The 22155-nt window shown below is 41.8% G+C and overlaps 1 protein-coding gene across 1 annotated transcript; it reads left to right on the top strand.

Moving 5' to 3' along the window:
• The first annotated feature begins 7012 nt into the window (after positions 1 to 7012).
• tbx2b (T-box transcription factor 2b) lies at positions 7013 to 16308 on the top strand. The gene is made up of 7 exons (XM_076075450.1): positions 7013 to 7903; positions 8683 to 8950; positions 10695 to 10847; positions 12018 to 12094; positions 12215 to 12384; positions 13356 to 13933; positions 14444 to 16308. The coding sequence occupies exons 1-7, from the start codon at positions 7545 to 7547 to the stop codon at positions 14882 to 14884; spliced, it is 2046 nt and encodes a 681-aa protein (XP_075931565.1). The 5' UTR covers positions 7013 to 7544; the 3' UTR covers positions 14885 to 16308.
• Positions 16309 to 22155: the final 5847 nt, after the last annotated feature.

Genomic DNA, 22155 nt, shown 5'->3' with positions numbered 1-22155 from the left:
TCATTAAAAGCTATAATAGGTCTCATAGAATTGTGTTGTGAAGTCCAGCAGCTTCTGCAAAGAGGATTTAGAAATTGGGATGTAAAATAACTATTGTAATTCAAATTGAATCTAAATTTGATTTATATAGCCCAATATTAAAAATTGTACAACATGCAACATCGGATATGGAAAAACTTTCCAAAGAAACCTTCAACTACCTTTTGATGGATGCTAAAATGTAGATTTAAATCTATTATATATTATGTTCCTCTTATATGTGCAAATGACTACAAATTCATTTTGGAGATATTTTTATAAGTGAGCAGCCCAGAATTGTTTTATCATTGTCATTTTCAAAGTCAAAGTCACTTTGGTTGCCAAAATTACTCAAATAAAGAACAAGACAGACAAAAATGGCTTCTTTTGCAGCTCAACCATAACAGGCACTTTGAGTTGTTCTCTGCAACCCATTCACTGTGTGGGACGTACCTGAGACGATTCCTGCATGTTTTACCTTCACCGTCTTCACATTAAATCCTTAAACAACTCAGTCGGCCCTGTGATGGAGAAACACGCTTAGAAACACGGTGCTCCAGGTCTCTGTTTGGTTAGCATGGCATGGACCTCGAACACATTTGATCAAAAAAAGTATTAAACATGTGGTGAATTGTAAACACATGTTGTCCACTCAAGTTCATTTTGAGTGCTATAAATAATATTACATTTTTCTGAGGAACCTGAGAGAAATAAATTATTTTGAATAAGTACTATCTAATTGAGAGAGCAAACTCATTTTGATGATGAGTTGATAATCTCATGTTAAGATCAGCTGCTGCAGAAAACGTATACATTGACACAAGGACCAAGGCCATTTCTAGATCCATGTCATGGATCCTAAACCTGCAACCAGACTGCATCTAGACCAACGTATAACTGTCAAGGAAGAGTTCAATCATTGAACTGTCATTAAATTACAAACATGGTTCATTTACAGACTTTACTCACATCGGGTTGATTTCATTATTTGCCTTTTTTCTCACCTCCTGCCGTCTCCTCCAGGAGGTCTGTAAACCACAGAGACAGCTTTGTTCCCACTAAAACTCACCATCAGTGTGTCAGGACCTGTACAGTGTAAAATGTCCAAGACAATGCCGGAGATGTGCTCACTGATCTGCGCTCAGCCGGCTGCTGTCAGGTTGGAAGGAGAAAAGATTTGAATCAGGAACATGAGCAGGATATTTTCTGGATGAGCTTCAGTTTCATCCGCCATATTTATCCTTAAAGAAACACATGAATCAGTTTCCATTCTCTGCGCTGCTTCAGGTTTCTGTCATTTTACAAGGCAGTTAATAAAACACTTACCTGTACAGAGGAAGAGAGGAAGCAGGGATCCACTTACCTAAACTCACTTTCCTACATTTCAGGCTCACTTTCATTTCAATTAGCACACATTAATTCACAGTGTGAGAAGATACACGTCAGCTCAGTATTTTTAAAGGGACATTGCGATGAACTCTGACTCCATTCATCTATTCAACTCACTGACTGACTGCGACGGCATTATATGACATGATGACACATTTGCAGATGTTTTATTCATGTCGTTTTCAGAAATAATTAGATTGTCATATAATCTTCAATGTTTCAGTCATTTTTTTATCGCAACTTAATTTGAAACGTGTCAAAACGTTCACTTTTGAAAGCAATTTCAGTTCTCAGCGTTTAGAATTACAAATGTTGTGAAACATGGACAATAATCAAACACTAAAATATGACGTATGAAATTGAAACTGAGACGTTACCTTAGTTTTGTCTTTAGTCTTGATGAGAGGTTGTTTAGATTATGTCTGTCGTTATGCTTTCTGTCATGTAGCAGGATTTCTGATCCTCCGTGTTGTGTGACAGCAGAGGGGCAGAAGAGCCTCTCCCTCCGGCCTACAGGTATAGCCTTCCTGCCCCTCCGCTGCGCTCCTATGATTCAATGTTCCCGGCGCTGCAGCTTCTAATTCAATTTCTCCACACTGTCAACACTTCTGCAAACACACAGGAGATTATTTTGCTGGTTTAAAAAAAAGTGCCTCAACGAAAATGGAAGAGTAAAAAAAAGAATGTGCGCTGGATGATATTTAAAAGCCTATGCTTTTAATATTATTTCATGCCTAGGAATAAGTTGAGAGCATCTCCTGAAATAAACACAAACATACAAGTTTTACAAGTGTAATCCCTCTCTTTCATTTGATGGCGCGAACTAACCCGCACGTTCACACTTCCGGTTAAAATGCCTATCCTCAAGGAGATATTTTTACCGCTCGGTTTGATCAAATACTTTTAATCTGTTTTAAAAATCAAAAGGTTTTTGCGAATCCGTATATAATAATATCCCTCAAATAAATGTATTTACTGAGAGGTGGTGGAATATAAAACATTCTATTTTCTTAATCTAAACATGTAAAATCTCTTTTCAAAGAAAGTCGACTGTGCAGAGGCCTTTTTGTTTTAGCAGAAACATGTTTTTTTCATGTCTCGGGGACCCACAACATTTTAAAAAGGCCGTTTTCAGTCGTGACTGCATGTTTGCGGAACAGGTATTTTTAACAAGATGACTCAATGGGATCGATTTGTTTTGATTTTATCAAAATGTGCAAGACCTACAGAAAAAAAATGAAATACTCTAATGTTTCTATTGGTGCTTTCAGAGAGCTCGCGGAACTTTCTGCTCAAAGGCACAACGGGAAGGTCACCTCCAACCAGCAACCGACAACTGACAACAGATGTTTTTTTTCTATTAATACTGCAGGGAATATTTGAGGGAGTAATGACAGTAGGTAATGTCTTTGTGATTTATTTGGTGGCACGTGTCACATCCAGTGATCGCGTTTGGCATACCTATTATACGCCGGAGATATACGCGTGCGCAGATTTCGGCCGAGCGTCATGCACTTATTCACCTGTGGCCGTGCAGATTTTGCTTCCATTCTGATTTACCCCGAGTCTCCTTAGCACAATAACCTATAAGGCACAATTTCACTGTAGTTAAAAACCTAATGGTAAAATAATTAGAGAGTGTATTAAAAGCACTGCATTGTAAAGAGTTGAAGAGTAAATCAAATCAAAGCTTTCTTTCTGTGACTAAACCTGATCAGTCTGAACTCTGTGTGAGTGTCATAACATCACGGTGTTGGCTGCTGTAACGCCTGTGGATGTGACATCTCTGTCACTCCTCTCTGGCTCCCCTGGGTCACGATAGCGCCCCCACCTGGCTTCTACCTGTCAGTCACACACACAGCCCCCACACAACACTGTGGCTACAGGCTGCAGCTCAGAACTGGACTGTCAGAATATGAGGGTAAAATAAGCTCAGGGGCTGGAAGGTAGCTGGATATGAGTGGTTGTAGTTCATGATTGAGTTTGTCATGAAGTCATGTCCAGTAAAAACATGTTTGTTTTATGGAAGAGCTGGGATGCATCAGGTAATACGTTCGTCCCGAAAGGCTTAGTTTTCATTGTATTGTTCCAAATAATATGATATTGTGTGTGTGTGTGTGTGTGTGTGTGTGTGTGTGTGTGTGTGTGTGTGTGTGTGTGTGTGTGTGTGTGTGTGCGCGCGCGTGTGTGTGCGCGCGCGTGTGTGTGCGCGTGTGTGTGCGCGCGCGTGTGTGTGTGTGTGTGTGTGTGTGTGTGTGTGTGTGTGTGTGTGTGTGTGTGTGTGTGTGTGTGTGTGTGTGTGTGTGTGTGTGTGAGGAAACACTGCTTTACAAGTGAGAAATGATATGTGTCATTTAGCAGAGTGAACTGTAGAGGAGCTGCAGGAGGAAGTGGAGGAGATGAAGGAGAGGAGGAAGAGGAGGAGGAGAGGTGCCGGTAGCTGTACGATGAGGATAAGAGAGGAGAAGGAGAAGGAGAAGAAGAAGAAGAAATTAGGAGGAGGAGGAGGAGGAGGAGAGGGCCGTTGGTCGCCGGGTTTCCATGTGACAAGGGGAAATATGAGGGACTTTGACAGGTCTTAAACGGTCTGGCGCCAAGGCCTCAGTCTAGCCGCTAAATATAGCCGGAGAGATGATGCAGGAAGATGGGAGGAGAAGATGGAGAGATAAAAGGAAGAAAGGAACAATGTCGGAGGGAGGAAGAAAATAACAATACTCGATTATAGACGAATATGGCGCAAAACTGATCCGTTATGTTGTAATTAGAGCGTCGTTGGCCTTTATCGTTGACACATGGGCCAAATCACCGGGACGGAAGACGTTTTTACGCACATTTTCACATCTGCTGCACTGTATTGTATTGAGCGGACGGATCAAGGACACAGAAAAGCTTGAGTCAACTTCCTACTGTGTGGAAAGAGCCATGCAAGCATTTCATTCACTTGAAATAGGCCCACAGCCCCAGATAACAGGGAGACCGACAGGTTGCATCAAATATATCAAACTGAAGCCTCTAAACCTGCTTTTTTGACACATTTCTGGTTTTGTCAAAATCATAAATGATCTAAACGTGGGACAAAATTTGGGATCAACGTTTAAGAATATGCGCCTGTTATTAGATGTTCCTCCACATTCTGCGCATCTTGTACCATTCACGATGATTGTTTCACATGCCCATCTGACACGCAGGACACACACGCATTCCCAAAGAACAAGTCTGAGGAACAAATTCACTGTCTGCTTTAATTAATCCCCAACACAGAGAATGTGCTAATCTATCGGCACAGTGCCCCTTCTAGATCTAGCAGCAGCTTGGAGCAGTCCTCCCTTGACTTAATGACTTTTAAATCGCGCGTAATGGAGATTTCTGTACCGTTGACGGAACAGAACAAATAAATGGTGACCAATTTGCGAAAGCATTGTTGATACAATTATCCAGTTGAGTATTCCGGCAGAAAACCCGTTATCCACCTCCATATGTTGCTAATCTTTTTTTTCTTTTCCAAGTAAAGCTCAGTGCATGCAGCTTCCACACAATGACAAACTGCCGCCGCTCCCACGGCACTACGTCTCTTCTGTCATTGCATAAATCTGAAGGTGCAGCATTCCAAACAAGTCAGCTGTCCGGCCAAATTACAGCAGATACACACCACAAAATAACTGGAGAAAACGGTGAGTGCCAGACATGCTTGATGATTTTACATTTTCCTCATGTGAAGTTGATGCTTGGCATTTATTTCCAACTGTTAGAATACACATATTTTTCACATTGCCAGTGGACACTGACTCCGCTGTGTGGAACAGTTGGTGCTCCGGGGGCTTGTGTCTGATCTGATGGGCTTGTAGAAACTGTTTGGGTTTCAGCTTTTTACCATTCGGATATAGAGCTGCTGCTGTCAGGCCTGCTGACCTTTTAAGCGGGCCGTATCAATCGGATGGAAACCGAGCAACAAGTGTGTAACATAGCGGAGATGTGCAAACACTGCATGCTGCTAAATCACATAACACGATGTATCTGACGCACACGTGCAGGCCGCTGAAGCTTCCCGGAGTTGCATTTTTGTCTCGCATTTGTTTAGCACATTTTATCTTCATGTGATCGTCGGATGAATAGTATGTATTAATAATAAATATAATATTCACAACATATCTAAGCGTCGTGTCAGCGGAAGCCGCCGAGACGATAAGTTCCAAGGGTTAATAGGAAATCCGCAGTTGTCTGTGGCAGTCTCGTTCAGAGGGATTCTCACTTTTTGTTTCAGTTTTGGTCGAAGTGACGCCTGTGTCCCGCAACACGGAGAGAGCAGCTGTTTATCCAAAAAGATTTTTTTTTTTAATTCACATCTGACACCGAGCCATGACCGAGGCAGAAAAGTGGAGCGGAGCCGCAGATGAGGCTGCTGAGGGGGGGGCCGGAGGGGCCGGAGGGGCTCGCGCATGCACGACTTCAGGGTAAATATAAAGAGACAAGAGATTGTTCTTATTGTGGCGCATCAGCCGACTGGCGCCGAGCGGCTCTTTAACAAACTGAGTCCAAGTTAATCAAGAGCTGCGGCGCTGGATTTCCTCTAAAGGAGCTCAGCAGAGCGGACTGCAGGGAGGCGGGTGGGGGGGCCCCCGTGGCTCCCGGAGTCTCGCACTGTCCTTGGTTTGACAAAATACAACCTGTCGGAGATTACACGCTGCCACGGCCTGCCCTCAGCTCTGAGACTGAGCACTAAATCATCTCATTGCTGGCGATTGTTTCGACACAAAAATAAAATCCCCACGACGTCCAACAACAGTGTAACATTAGTGATAATAACGGACACTGACAATAACATTTAACCTTATTTAAAAAATAAAAACCCAACAATGCCAGAGTCTCCAAATAATGTAACTTTATTTGCGTCTAAACAAGGAAGAGTTTGTATCGAAGTGAGCACTCACCGCTTTTCCTTCTCTCTGATATTTCTCTTAAAATTCACTGATCATCATTCATCTGGTTTCCTCTTTTCCTCCGCGCAGCATCTGGGTTTGTCTTTTCCAGCCTCGTCTCTTTTATTGCGCCGCCGCCGCTGCGACCGTCGCTGCCTTCCCGTCAGCTCGATCAGGACAAACGCACAGATAAATGTCTCTCGCCCGGGGAAGCCGGGCTGTATGAGGCTGAAGTCAGTGTACACACAGCTAACACGGATAGCCTGGGCTAGTGTGAGGCAAATCCAGCCTATAAGCGTCAAAACAGCCGATAACACGGAATAAGTACAAGGCTGTTATTATAGAGAGCGATCGAGAGAGCAGCGGCTCTTTGGAATAAATCTCTCCGGAATGCAGAACATGAGCTGCGAGTCGTGGATTGAGCCTACTGTAGTGAGTTGTTCTAAAAGACATGGTAAACGTGGAGGACTGGAGCTGTTCCTCTGTATTGAGGTGAGTATTTAAACAGTGACTCTGTGGATGGGCTGGTTTCTCCGGAGGCGACGTTGTAAAAACGCAAGCCGAGAGAGACGATGCCTCCACCGGCCAAGAACTGAGGGCTGACCCGGTGTTTGGCTTGGAAATGGGGGTGGGATTTCCCGATCTTTCCTGTCATTGGTTAATATTTTATTCTGTTGACATGTTTTCTTACTGCTAATGCTTCCGACACCTTCTTGCCCCCCTCCCTCATCTCATAGAATCTGACCGGAGCTGTCAGAACCACGCCTATAGGGGCCCACAATTGGTCCAGAAAGCGTAAAATCAGCAATCAAAGGGGCTTGGTTCATTAGTGTTGGGGATGGAGGCAGGAAGGACATGTGAGATAGTCACAGATCTGCAGTGAACGGGGCCACATCTCTCCAGTCAGTGTGGGATGACTGAAGCAGAGGAACAGCTTATTTCTCTGAGAGGCACACAGCGCAGCCGGGCTCTGTCTTCACACACCGCTCCTACTGAGGGACTCGGCGGAGGAGCCGAAGGAACAAGCACATCAAAAGCAACTCTGGGCTATTTTTTTCTTCAGCCTGATAACGCGCTGTGTGTTTGACAAAGCCCCGTGCTCGTCAGCACCGCTCCACAGAAATTAACTGCTCGCGAAGCGGGGACCTACTCTGGCTCTGGGTTGGGGGGAATTACCACTAAAATATCCATTATTTCACTTCGGTTTTTGTGGATGCACCGATGAGAGATCCAGTTTTCACAGGGACTGCAATGGCTTATCACCCTTTCCACGCACACCGGCCGACCGACTTCCCTATGTCCGCCTTTCTAGCGGCCGCCCAGCCTTCCTTCTTCCCGGCGCTCAGCCTGCCTCCCGGGGCGCTCACCAAGCCCATTTCGGACCACGGCCTGGCCGGGGCGGCGGAGGTTGTGCTCCACCCGGCCCTAAGCCACCATCAGGCGGTTCATCTCCGCAGCATGAAGAGCCTGGAGCCCGAGGAGGAAGTGGACGACGACCCCAAAGTAACACTGGAAGCCAAGGATCTTTGGGACCAATTTCATAAAGTCGGGACGGAGATGGTTATTACCAAATCCGGAAGGTAAGAATTCACGAATGGCTATACCGAGACTACATTATTTCCTTTTTTTTTTTTAAATAGGCAGTTTATCTTTACTAATGCAGAGAATGAGTCAAGCTGAAAAGTTCAGAGCCGCTAAAAGTAATTTATTCACGTTGTTAAATGGTGCGTGTGTCAGGCCTTTATATTCGGTTTTTAATTCTCAACCAATTATTATCCTGTTCAACAATTAATAAAAATATGATAAAAAGCAATAGAGGATACTGCAAGAACATGCAATGTTTACCTCGCATTACACACTAAATATATTGTTTTAAATGGAGTTCCAGCCCCATAACTGCATGTTTATATTTAGGATTTAAACTGGCTTCATTTTTTAATTAGTGAATTATTAAAAACGTAAATTAATTTGAAATATTTACAATATATTTCAAGGCTGATCAAAGGACATATTTGGGATATTTTGGGGGAAATGTGTCATGGGATTTCGTCAGGTTTTATCTCCCAAACTGCATTGTGTTGAGACAGCAGCGCTTCTGGATTTTATAAACAGGCTGTCACTTCAAAAAGCAGGGACGTGAATTGATGTGGTCACAAATATACTGCTCAGATTTGTAGTGTGGGCTTTGGACAACACACACATGCATACACACACAGGCGGACAGACAGGCAGAGACCCCCTCCCCTCACACACACACACACACACACACACACACTATGGTTTTGCTGGAGAATAATAAATACAATATTTCCTCTTGTCGGAGCGGCGTGTTGACTCCCGGTGTGTTTTTCCTCTGCAGGAGGATGTTCCCTCCGTTCAAAGTGCGAATAAACGGACTCGATAAAAAGGCCAAATACATCCTGCTGATGGACATCGTGGCGGCGGACGACTGCCGCTACAAGTTCCACAACTCCCGCTGGATGGTGGCGGGCAAGGCCGACCCGGAGATGCCCAAGCGGATGTATATCCACCCGGACAGCCCGGCCACCGGCGAGCAGTGGATGGCGAAGCCTGTTGCTTTCCATAAACTCAAGTTGACCAACAACATTTCAGACAAACACGGATTTGTAAGTAGTGGGAGTTTTTTTTCTCGCCTGAACAGAGACATTTTTTGTGTACATATGGTGCATGAGGTGTTTGCTGTTTGAACAGACAGGGTGTTTTTAGGTGTTTTTAAAATCAGATTAAATTTTTATGAAGCATATGGGGAAAGTGGGTCGTTGCAGCAGCGCAATAATAGCAAGACACAGCCAGGGGGAAAAGGGAAATAAATAAAAACAGAGCACATAGCATGTGCTGAATGCAAATGAAAACGACTGCAGGGAAATTGTGAAGGAAAATGAATAAAAGTGCGGGGAGCTTTTCTACTAAATATAGAATCAGAACGTTACACAAATAATGTCAGAGAATATACTGCATTTAAAGACGAGTCAGCCCACATTTATGTTGTTGGACGCCTTTACGTCCAAAGCTGTTGACACTTTGTCACCACTTGACTTCCCACTGCCGCTGACATACACAGAGCTTATGTTTCGTTGCAGCTCTCCAGATTCGGGGTAGTATCAGCCTGCATTTTCTCCCCTGCAGTCATGGGCCCGTCTCTCTGCAGCTGCTCATGGCCTAAACCATGGCTGCATTGTGCCCCTGACCCTTTATGTTTTTCATTTTAATCGGGCATGTATTTGTAATAAAAAATAAAAACACCAGTACATTTAAGCTGAGTGTTTGCCAGGCAGGGTCACAGATAAATGACGTGAAATGAGCGTGAATGACCGAGCCGACTGACGTGTCTGATATCAGTAGTATAGTATAGTATAGTATAGTATAGTATAGTATAGTATAGTATGGTATAGTATAGTATAGTATGGTATAGTATAGTATAGTATGGTATAGTATAGTATGGTATAGTATAGTATGGTATAGTATAGTATAGTATGGTATAGTATAGTATGGTATAGTAGGCTATAGTATATTGTGTAGTATAATGCCCTAGATATTATTAGGTTGTTGTTGTGTGTTTTATCCTAAATATGATCCCATAGTTTACCACGTATTACACCTTATTTTACCGGTTTAAAAATATAACCGCCCCCCCCCCCCCCCCAAAAAAAAAAATAAGGAGCTACAGGAGCAAATTACAAATGTCTGAGAAACTCCTTCTGACTGGCAGAGTGCAGCTTCCGACTAAACAAATTCAGCATTTACATGTCAGTCTAAATCATTTGCAATCGCTTGAAGGCAGGAGTTATAATCACGTGTAATGGTCTTATTTGCACGTGCAGCCTATATGCGGATTATAAGTGATCTTTAATATGGTTCGTATGGTATCTCAATATGCTTATCTTTATCTGGAATTAACACGGTATTGCATTTTAATGCTGCTCTGTCTGGTTTTCTTTATGAGTGGGGGGATGATTTAAAAAATATGTTTTACCTTAAAACGCATGTTTATTCTCTAGTGCCCTGTGTGTAAAAAATAAAGAAAGAAAGTGGCTTTACTGTTTGTGGCCAATCTGAAACCAAAGAGAGAGAAAGGTGGAGCTTTTGTTCCGATAAACTGGATCAAATCACTTTTTTTGTGTGCCGTAATTCTGGACCATCATGTCAACATGTGTGGCCTGCTCAGGATTTTCCCTTGGCCCCGCACTAATTACAGACAAGTCTGCTCCCTCAGTAATTATAACGGCATCGGTAACAATGCGCTGGATGATCCGCGGTATTCTGTGTGGAGTTTGAATGGAGAGAAAAACATCGAGGAGGCATACAATACACCCATATTCACATCAACGCTGTGTCTTTTCGTGTGTGTTGGTCCAGACCATCCTGAACTCTATGCACAAGTACCAGCCCCGGTTCCACATAGTGCGGGCCAACGACATCCTGAAGCTCCCCTACAGCACCTTCAGGACTTACGTCTTCCCGGAGACCGAATTCGTGGCGGTGACGGCCTACCAGAACGACAAGGTGAGTCACTGTTCACACTCAACCGACTGCCTCTAATATGGCTGCTATACTTTGCATAATAAATGTCCTACATGCGCCCCCTCCCCCCACCGCCAACCCCCGAAGACTTAATCTGATTTTGTAGGTCGCCTAATTTCCCTGCAGAGGACTCCCATGGCCCACTTGATTTATTTATTTATTTTGCCTGGACTCGTGGGTGTAGCAGATATGTCTGTCAATGTATTGTACCTGCTATTAATGGGCTATAAATTGGCCATTACCCTGAGCTGAAGTATATAAATTAGGCGATTAAATGTGGAGAGTGTATTGTGTTTGTAATGCAGCAGCAAACATGGCAGACATGCGCTCTTTCTTTATTTTCATTTTTGCCTTTTCAAAGAATGACACTAGCACCTTCCATTTTGGGGGATTTAATACAGCCTATACTGTTAGAGCATTTAAAAACCCAGCACATTTTAATTGAGGTTTGAATATGTGTAGCCCATATTAGACGGTATTATTAGCCTCTTCTGTTGACTCGTTATCCTCCTCCATGAAGCTAATTGGAGCTTGTGTGGGGGGGGGGGGTCTTGTAAAAGTTTATGGCAAAGACTCATCATCGATTAGAGGGCAATTAAAAGGCTGGTCACCCCGCAGTCACAGTGGAGAAGACACTCTCTCTGCTCAAATTGCAAACGCCTAAAGCGTCTTGTTCAAGGGCCACAGGGCCTTCAGGAGCGAAGACGCTCCCGCAAGAGCCGTACAGGCCCTTTGCCGGCTCCGCGCCCCTATTTTGAGCCACACTGGCCGCTTCGACATCAGGACATATCGTAGAGAAGCAGTGATCCAAACCGCATTATTAATTATTGATATGATAGTCATCTGTTCAAGTATTGTTCCCAATGCCTCTTTTTCGGAGGGAACGGAGGCTTGTGTGGCCCCATAGAGGAATATTTCGTGGCATAATTTCTCTCCAGGGGCCTATGAGAATAACACCCCATCATTACGCTTTTATTAATAATGCAAATCCGAGGCCTGCCGTGGCTACTGTCCAACACACTGCTTTCTGTGTGTTTATCCAAACACGTTGCTGTCCCAAATATGGGCAGCGAGGACAACGTGCTCTAACAGGTCTGTTGTAATTCTGGTTCCATTCCTCAAACATCTATTCTCACTCTGTATTTTTGACAGATAACGCAGCTGAAGATTGACAACAACCCTTTTGCCAAAGGATTCAGAGACACGGGGAACGGGAGGAGAGAGAAAAGGTAACTGCCGCCCAACACCTGCGTGCAGGCCTGTGTGTGTGTGAGTGTGCCCAAGGTCATGGTGGCACAGCTCCCAAACCACCATTCATGAGTATTATTATTATCGTTGTTAATTGACAGGAAACAGCTAACCATGCCATCGCTGCGGATGTTTGAGGACCAGTGCAAGGCGGACCGGGATGGCGCGGACTCAGACGACTCATCCAGTGAGCCTCCGACCAGCAGGGACGCCGTCCACTCCCCGCTGGGAGCCGATACCAGCCCGCTGAGGTTCAGCAGGTCCAGTCGAGGTGAGACACGTTGTTGTTGTTTTATTCGGGCCCGTATATATATATGAGCCGGTATTTCAACGATGGTTAAAGCCTTTAACAGCTATGATGTGTTTTTGTAATCACCTAAAACGACTAAGAATTTAAATTCAGTAGCATAATTTAAATGTTGTTAAAATGGCTAAAATATGTCTGTAACCTGGTGGAAGAAATGAATCTGTAACGTGAGGAAAATAAATAATTGGGGTGCAGAAAAATACGTTTTTTTATTTTCTGTGCAGGAATGTGTTATTGCGAATTTAGACGCATTCACGCACACCCATAACAATGGGATACCTAAAACCTTCAAACCTGTTTGAATATTTAAAAATGCTCACCACTAGTGGACACCTGTCAACCAATTCAGTACAGGCCAACTAAGATCACCCATTGTACCCGCTTTATTTCATGAAATTCCAATAAACAGGACTTATTTTATTTACAATAATTGTATGAAGCATGGCAGCTAAATAGACCTGATGAGAGTGAATGTAAACAGTAAAATGTATTTAAACTTTGACAAAAATGTGCTAAATCATATTTAGATTGAAATTGAGATCATACAATGTGTGAAACGCTTATAAGGGTCAACGACATTTGACTTCCAATTATTCTAAAAGTAAATGTTGTCTGGTTTTGGTTTTTATTTGGTCCCAACCTATTGTTTTTTTCCCTTAATGTATCCAAAGAATTGATATGACAATACTGGCTAAAGTATTTGTTAATGGGCCATGCTTTTAATTCAAATGTCTTGATGTGTGCACACTCAAACGCTTTACACAATTAACACAAAGGCTATTTTACGTTGCTCTGAAAAACTAAATTTGCATGGCTTATATTGCAACATAAATAGACCTAGAATGACAACACAAGCTGGGTTATTGGAATCTTTTTGTGATAGCGATGGTCTGCTTACACCTCCCTTTTTTCCCAATGTGATTCCTGTATTTTAGATGAGAAAACGTGCACTGACAGCGAGCAGGAGCTGGAGCATCACGACGAGCGCTGCACTGGCTCCAACAGCCCGGGACCTGAACCTGTGTCCCCCTACAGCTCCAGGTGTGAGGAGCGCATGAGGGACAGGCCTATAACAGAAAAGAAGGATGACTCCTTATTCAGTATAAGGAACCTTGAGAAGGACAAAGCGGAGAGCAGGCACAGGAAGGACACCAAGGACGTGTTGACAAAGGACTTGGAGGCCGGAGGCATTAGTGCCACTAAGGAGACCTTCTCCCCTCTCATGGTTCAGACCGAGAGCCCCTCGCACTTCAGCCCAGCCCACTTACAAAGTCTGGCTCTGTCTGGCCTGCACAGTCAGCAGTTCTTTAACCCTCTGGGCGCCGGATCACCACTGTTGTTTCACCCTGGGCAGTTTGCCATGGCCCCTGGAGCCTTTTCTGCTATGGGCATGGGGCATCTATTGGCCTCTGTATCTGCAAGTGGTTTGGAAAATGGCCTCTCCACTCAGGGCACGGGAGGAAGCCCCAACCCCTTCCCCTTCCATCTGTCTCAGCACATGCTCGCCTCTCAGGTAAGGAAGGGCCTCCATTCACAACATTATTTAGTTCGTCTGTACACTTGTAGGACTGAGCTGATGTCAGCACGACAGGAAAGTTGGAGCTTTGGGTTGAGAGTGTAGACGGTGCAATCAGAGCCGTCTTATATTTAGTACTGAAAATATGCATGATCAGAGATGCAAAATGTCATGTATTTGCTGCATGCAAACAAGTGGGACTTTTTGAAAGTATTAGCACTAACATACATTTAATGATAAAAACAGTAATCAAACTATTGCCTTGAACATGTTCAGCTTCTGTGGAGTAAACTATTTGTAAAAATATTTTTACACCCAAAATAAACATTTGTTGCTTTTACTTTCATAATTTACTAAATCTGTTTAAAAAAAATCTGAAGAAATTGACCAGTTTAGTTGCTGTTTGTGTGTTGGAAGAAATGTATCAGTGCTTTGATTATTTGACAGCTTGACTGGAAATAGTGATGTGTAACTGTAACTCATGGTCTTTCCTCTTGCATATTCCAGGGCATCCCCATGCCTCCGTTTGGCGGTCTGTTCCCATATCCCTACACCTACATGGCGGCGGCTGCTGCTGCGGCCTCAGCCTCAGCCCTCCCAGCCACCAGCACCTCTAACCCCCTCTCCAGGAACCCCTTCCTGAACGCGTCACGTCCCCGGCTCCGCTTCAACCCCTACCAGCTCCCAGTGTCGCTGCCTCAGAGCCTGCTCACTGGCCTGCAGGGCAGCCTGAATCCAGGCTCCGAATCCTCCAAACCGGGCAGCAGGGACACCAGCCCAGCACCGGAGCACCACAGCAACCATAAGACAGGAGGGTCAAGTGGGAGGGTTGCATCTCCCAAAACCTCTATGAAGGACTCAGTGAATGAGCTGCAAAGCATTCAGAGGCTGGTCAGCGGCCTGGAGAGCCAGCGGGAGCCCTCCCCGAGTGCAGACTCTCCCAAGTGATGAAAACTCTCCGTTTGGGATGAAGACTTGGCTTGAATACCAGAGGACTATAAGTGCAGTTGTCCTGTACAGCACATTAGAGAGACTGGGATGAGGTTTGACTGATATAGGTCCAGTGAAGGCCGATAACTGGTATTTTTTGGAACAAAGCAGCAGATTGACAAAAATGTTGCCCATATAATTCAATTTAATCTTTTTAAATCCACAAGTATTAAGGGTCTCCTCTGGAGCTTACCTATTAGAGAGGGTGAAAAGCCTGTAAGACAACATTTTGACTATCATCAGATACACACCTTCCCCTGAATCCCATGTTTTGGGGTTAGCGGCTCTTGAAGGCAGGCTCACCCATGTAGAAACTCTGGGGTACATTCCTGCATTAAAATACTATTATACAAAACAATGAAATATATAAACAACACATTTTAGACAATGAAATACTAAAATAATGATAAAACAAAAATGAGGGTCAGGATCGGCCCCATCAATCGGTCTAACCTGCTTGAGAGCCTGCCCCTCCGTAGACTGGGCGGCGCAGAGCGGAGAGCGGCGTGTTGAGTTTGGTTAACTTGAAGCATTTGAGCGTCCTGGTTTCGACAGGCAGGTCTCAAGCTGCATCCAAAAACTTTTTTTCCAGGCCTGATTATTTCAAAAGGCACGGAAGGTGAACGCTCTGCGAGAGGAAGAAATAACCGCTTATCATTTCATGCCAGAAAAAAAAATCGGAACTATTTATGTAATTAAAGATAAAACAAATTCTGTAAATAAAGCTAAGATCCAAGAATATGCAATTGGTATTAATTTATTCAAGGCTGTATATTAGCGTGTATATATTTCGAATTTAACTTGTTACTTTTTTTTCTCCTCCTCTCCCCCATTTTACATGAACGTATACTGTACATGAAAGCTATTTAGCGCTTGTTGGTTTGAAAAACTGTTTATGAAGCATCGCTGATTTTTAGGTGACGTGTGTGCCATGTTTTAGTCTGCATCCACCGACAAAGACAGAGGAAAGAGCTCCACATGGATTCAAAAACACCTCAGGTTATTTCACTCCAGCCAGGAGACATTCAAAGCAATTCCTCCTACGGGCGCATCATTCATATCTATTCAAAAATATATTTAAAGAAGAAAGTATCTTGTTTATGCTGGTTGTCCGGGTTTTTTTTTTTTTTTTTTTGATTGTCTCACAATTTCAATAAAAAAATCGTTGTGCTGAAAGCTTGGAGGCGTATCCTTATTATTATTGCTGTTATTATTGTTTATTGTTAATTATATTAATATAATAACTTTTTATTATTGGTATCCTCTTATTAGAGCCGAACAGCTGTACACATTTTAAAAAGCGTTTTTTTAAATAAGTCGTTGGACACACACACACAGTGCACACACATAAGCACACGTGGGACAGGAGCGCCCCCTGTCGATCATATGTTTTACATGAAAAAGTGCATGTGTGTATTTTAATTTCATAAGAACATGTTATTGGGTTTAATCCGTGTCATTAAAATACATTTGAAATCAGATGATGAAATTAATTGATTACTTTTTGGGTGACATTTGTTGCTATCCATTTTCCATAAAATCTACAGCTGTGAATGTCAAATTAAATCTTTTTGTACCGGCTTTAATTGACCAATAGAGTTAAAGAGACAACTTTTCTTCTTGATACTATTTGTGACAGTTATTGTATTAGTTGCGTAGCAGTATACAGTATCAGCAATAGGCCTATGTCTGTCATTTTGTATTTATTATATGTCTGTCTCTTGCATGCTTCCCCGTTCAAGTCTATTTAGAGCAGGTATTCAGTCACCGTCAATCAGCATTTCCTTTAGTATTGTGTGGCCGTCTGTATTTTTAGAAAGAGTCGAGTAATGTAAGTATTTATAGGAAGAGCTTTCTCTGCTGCGCTCACACACATCCTCTGAAGCCTGAGAGCAACTTTAACCGTTCCCTCACTGAGCTGGGAGCTCATCAGGAAATATGGAGTTTTGGCCAGTACATTTTGGAAAAACATGTAATATTGTGGGGTTTTAATGCGCTGAATATGCAAAGATTTCACGTGTTTTTATCTATTATCACTAGACCGTCTGATTTTTGTTATTTGTTTTGTGTGTTCCTTTTCATTCGTGGTGTTCAAAGCATTTGGTACCAGGTCGTCAGTGTTTGGTACCAAAGTCAAATTGTGAACCATTGTGTGTGTGTGTGTGTGTGTGTGTGTGTGTGTGTGTGTGTGTGTGTGTGTGTGTGTGTGGGTGTGTGTGTGTGTGTAGAGAGAGAGAGAGAGAGAGAGCTGTGTGTGATGCAGCAGTACTGTGCGTGTGACTGCGTGTATGTGTGTCTCGGTTTAAAGGGTTAAGCAGGGGGAGTTTAGGGCAGCAGACAGCCTTTTGTCCGGGACCCGGCGCCTGTCGCCTGCCTGCCGGCCACAGCTTCCTAATTAGAGAGCCCCCCCCCCCCTCCTCCTCCTCCTCCTCGTCGTCCTCCCCTGCTTTTGCATTTTCTTTTCTTTCTGCAGCGATAATCACAAAACTCTCATTCTATTACGGGGGCCATTGTTGCCCCTCTGTTATCTTCAATTAACAGAGAGAGCGACTCGACCTCGCACTCTGAGAGAAAAAAAAAGTATTTGTCTAAATCAATCAGTCAATGAGTGATCAATAGGCTCCTGTGGAGACCCCGTGGATCATAACTAATGACTGGTGACGGAGTGGGGTAAAAAGGCCAAGATGATTCACAACCTTTTTAAATAATCAGTGTAGGCCTGTTGTTATTTCAGCCAACAGGAGCTTAATAAATAACAACAACTGTTTGTCTGTGATCATTTCAACACAGACAGACACCACCTTTCCTGACTTTTACTGTATGAAATCTAAACATCATCCCAAACGGCTGCCCTTCTCTTCTCTTCTTATCTCTACTGCAGAAGATAGTTCAGAGTCTGGTAGCCTGCATTAGTCAGCACGCCCCAGATAGCAGGTACACAAATATTCTAATGCCTTTTCATTTGTTCTCCTCTTACAAATAGCCATAAATTGTGTATAATCTCTGGGGTTTTTTCACCTATTGCTGGGATCAAGTTAGTGCTGTGATATCTGCCCTCCATCTCAAAGTATTAATATATATTTATTATAAAACCAGATCCTATAGAGAGGCTTTCAAAATTCACAGTTTTCATAGGCAGAAATTTCACACAGACACCTTTTTTTAAATAAGGTGTGTTTCTAAGGTAATGTTGCCATTGTTCAGGTCATCAAAGAAAAGGGGGTGCAGGAAAGCATGTGTGCAAAGTCAGGTTCATATGAATTTGTAACAACGTATGCAAAAATAAATTTGAATAGATTTCAAAAAGTTATCTCCTCTTACAATACACTACACCAGGGGTCTCAAACTCAAGGCCCGCGGGCCGAATCCGGCCCGCCACGTCATTTTATGTGGCCGGCGAAAAAAATTAAAAAGTAAAAAAATAAATAAATAATACATTTTTTTTTTAAGTTAGACTTGATAACAGAAATATACACATAGTCAAAATGATGAGATAGAAAGTCGAAGTTATGAGATAGAAAGTCATAACTATGATAGGAAGTCATAATTCTGAGATAGAAAGTCAAAATGATGAGATACTTAAACACAACAGTCATAGATAGAAGCAGCTCTTTGGCTGGTTACTGTACATTAGACATATAAATGTATTGTGAGTACATTGAAGATATATATACTTTAAACGTGGCTTTACAACACATGAAATACTTCACGTGGGATTGTGCAAATGCACCCTTGAAAGGATTTTAAGCTTTGAACAAAGTTATTGTTATAACTTGTGTTTGATATTTGTCTTTGCTATTTTCTTTAATAGTCTGATCTTTGATAGAGTAATGTGGGTTTCTTAACCCTAAATTAAAAGGATTTAAGTTATAATAACAGAAATGTGCTTAAATATATTTTTACATTTATATAACTGCATGTACAATATTTTTACACTTGATTAAACAATAATCAAATGCAGAGACAGTTATTTACCAATAAATAACTTAAGTTACATTTACAACCGGCCCTTTGTGGGCGACCATGATGCTGATGTGGCCCGGAGTGAAAATGAGTTTGAGACCCCTGCACTACACACTCTACGTTACACTGTGATATATGCTGTTACCACTTTTAAAGACTTTGCACAGATTTTTTAATTTCTTTTTAGTTTTAGAAACATATAATATAAGAAACCATGAAATATATAATAGATATCTAATACATTTTTCCTATTTTTGCTCCTGCTCCTTTTGTAATAATGGATGTATAACCTCAACACTGTTATTTACATCTCTTTTTTATGACAAACTGGGCTATGAGACTATGTCACGATGTCATATGAATATATAAATAATCTTATTACCATAAATACAAATGAAAAACAAAAATGGAAATCTCAGATATATATATATGTGTGTGTGTGTGTGTGTGTGTGTGTGTGTGTGTGTGTGTGTGTGTGTGTGAAGGTACAGTGAAAGTAAATTTACAAATATGTGTGCAATGTAAAAAATAGTTTCAATTATTGAGAACGCAATTATGCACTGTGTCAAATTAATAAAGAAAGGCTAAGTGTCCAAGGATGAGCGAGGGCTGACGTGAATGGGATTTGGAAGTGATACTATATGAACAAATGGAGATATGGTGGAGGAAACACAAAGAGAGGTAATAGACTTTTTTAATTAACAAAAAAATAGATTAATTAATAGAGTTTCTTCTTTTTCTTTTCTTTTTCTTTATCGTATAACATTTTTACAGAATAAGGTACATTAGATCCTGTTCTACATACTATGGTATGATAGGTGGCAGTATGTCCCTAAATTGCAATCCGCCAAGAAAAGCAAAAGACAAGATTTGACCCAGTGCATCCTGGGATACATCTTGCCCTCAGTAGGCTTCAGTTAAGGACTACTAACAACAATAACCAATCATTGAAGAAGGGCTGTCATCGACCAAAGAAATTGTTAGTTGACTATACAAATTCAATGAGTTGATGAGTTGATTCTCCAGGCAGATCTATAAAAGTGCTTTTTCTACATGAAAAAGCACAAAAAAGCATCACTTTAAATCTTGCTTTTTACCAGAGATGTGTTTATACTTATCTTGGAAATAAGTCATTTAGCATGAAAAAAGCATAAAAACAATGAATTGAAGAAATGTTAGTCGACTAAGATCAAAACAACTGATTAGTCGACTTATCAACTGAAAGAGGGCAACCCCAAAAAGAAGGCACTCATTGTTGGATACATTAGTTTTATAAAGTCTTTAAAAACACTTTTATTCTATGCTGGATTACAAAGCTTCTGAAACAAACATGTATGCATTAAGCTCTCATTGGAAAGCTACAACCGTGATGGAGTGGAGGCAATGTGAGTTTCTAGACACAGCGTTTCAATGTTTCAGAGCAGCGTGTCCCCACACAATGGTTCGTATGATAACTTACGAGAAAGTCACTCCTCGTGTTTTGTGCGTTTTTGGACTAAAGTCCAGCAACACGTGTCAATTTCCGCTCTTTACATGCATACAATCTTAAGTTATGTGACAAATACAATACTTTGGTTGTACTATATCTATTAACGTTGATTTCTCGTTTCACACGCGGGGAACAGTGATCTCCATGGTAACAGATCGTTTTTTGTTAGACCCATCCACCGCATCTCCCAACCGCCCTGTGTGGGTGTAATAGGATTACATCCAATTACAATTCGTGGAATTCGTGCAAATTACAGCATGTTATTTTTCGTAGGTGTAGCTACGAATGCTGGATGACAACCGCCTGTTCAGAGATAATCTAAAAACAGTGTTTAGAGTAAGTCTTCATTTGACACCCATCTGTATCACGGCCTCTCGTACGTTATTGCTTCATTCTAATTCACTCATCTCTTTACTTTAATGTCACATGCAGTCCCTGTAATGCCAAGTGTGAAGTCTACAGCTGCTTTTCTCTGGATCAAACAGTCATAATGGACATTAAGTGCTAATGACTTATACTTTATGTCACATAACTTTATGTGTGGAAATAGCAAGGGTATATTTTATCTTCAAAAAATAGTGTTGCACAAAAACAAACATTTTTTACTGCATATTTGTCAACTATCCATATATTATTCTGGAAGGAGCCATTCTGCAGAATGAGTACTTTTACTTTAGGTGTTTTAAGTATACTTTTATGCTTGTACTTTTGTTCTTTCACTTCAGTAGGCTAACGTTTTGAATGCAGGACTTTTACTTGTAACAGAGTATTTTACAGATCTCTGAACTTTTACTTAAGTCGCAGATGTGAGTACTTCCTTTAACTATTGGGCTCAAGTAAACAATTTATTCTCCTACTTCGGTTGTACTGTACATATGGCGAGCCACCACAGTCTCGGTAATTAATGGGGAAAATGGTGATTACTGAAATAATTCTGAACAATTTACACAAGAACATGCAATGTTGGTAGACCTAAATAATAAGAAGGGTACCCAGGATGTGCCAGCTGTGAGCAAATTACGCAAATTTGAGGAGTCTGAGTGTGTGCAAATGCCAAAGACCTAAAAACAAACAAACAAAAACGATCAGAAAAAAGCCACAGCCACTCCTCTCCAATAAGATCTTCTACCTCTTGTGGGACAACATTGTAACTGACTATTAATCCTAGAATTGTAGGTAGATGCTGGATCCCAGTGCCACAGCAATTGGTTTACTTTGCGTTTCCTAAAAACATAAATTCATACAAGCTTAATTAATTGACTTGTATGAATGTATGTTTGGTCCAAGATTCCAGGTTCGGAAATTGTCCTAGAAAAGACGGTGTGTATGGACAAATTACCCGCACATCTCTGGATCATTCACTCAATGGCTTCTCTTTGTGTTTGGGCTGCTGAATAATAGTTTTGAATTTCTTCACTCCTGAAACACTGGTCCAAAGTGTGCTGTCATGGCAACGGCGGATACATTGGTCTCCAGTGATTGGTTTGCATTGGTTTGCAAAAATTGATTGAAGTTTGTTTCAATCAACAAGAATACAATTTATGTTCTTATCATTTGAATTGTGTGTTTATATTAAGACAATGAACACTATAAATTACTATAACAAAGTAAAAGGATAACATTTAGAACTTTTCATAGTTTACACTGACTTCTGAGGGTTGAAATGATTTTTTGAATGGATCCTTGTAGACCAGCTGCTATGATCAAACAACAAAGGGATCTGTATCTGCCAATATGGATCATCAATGATCTGCAATTAGTATCAGCAGCAAAAAAA

Source organism: Anarhichas minor, unplaced genomic scaffold (genome assembly GCF_050575085.1).
Source record: "Anarhichas minor isolate MPS153535 unplaced genomic scaffold, ASM5057508v1 ptg000052l, whole genome shotgun sequence".
NCBI classification, from domain to species: domain Eukaryota; kingdom Metazoa; phylum Chordata; class Actinopteri; order Perciformes; family Anarhichadidae; genus Anarhichas; species Anarhichas minor.
Note: the sequence above shows the minus strand (reverse complement) of the source record. Positions and strands in the feature narration are given on the sequence as shown.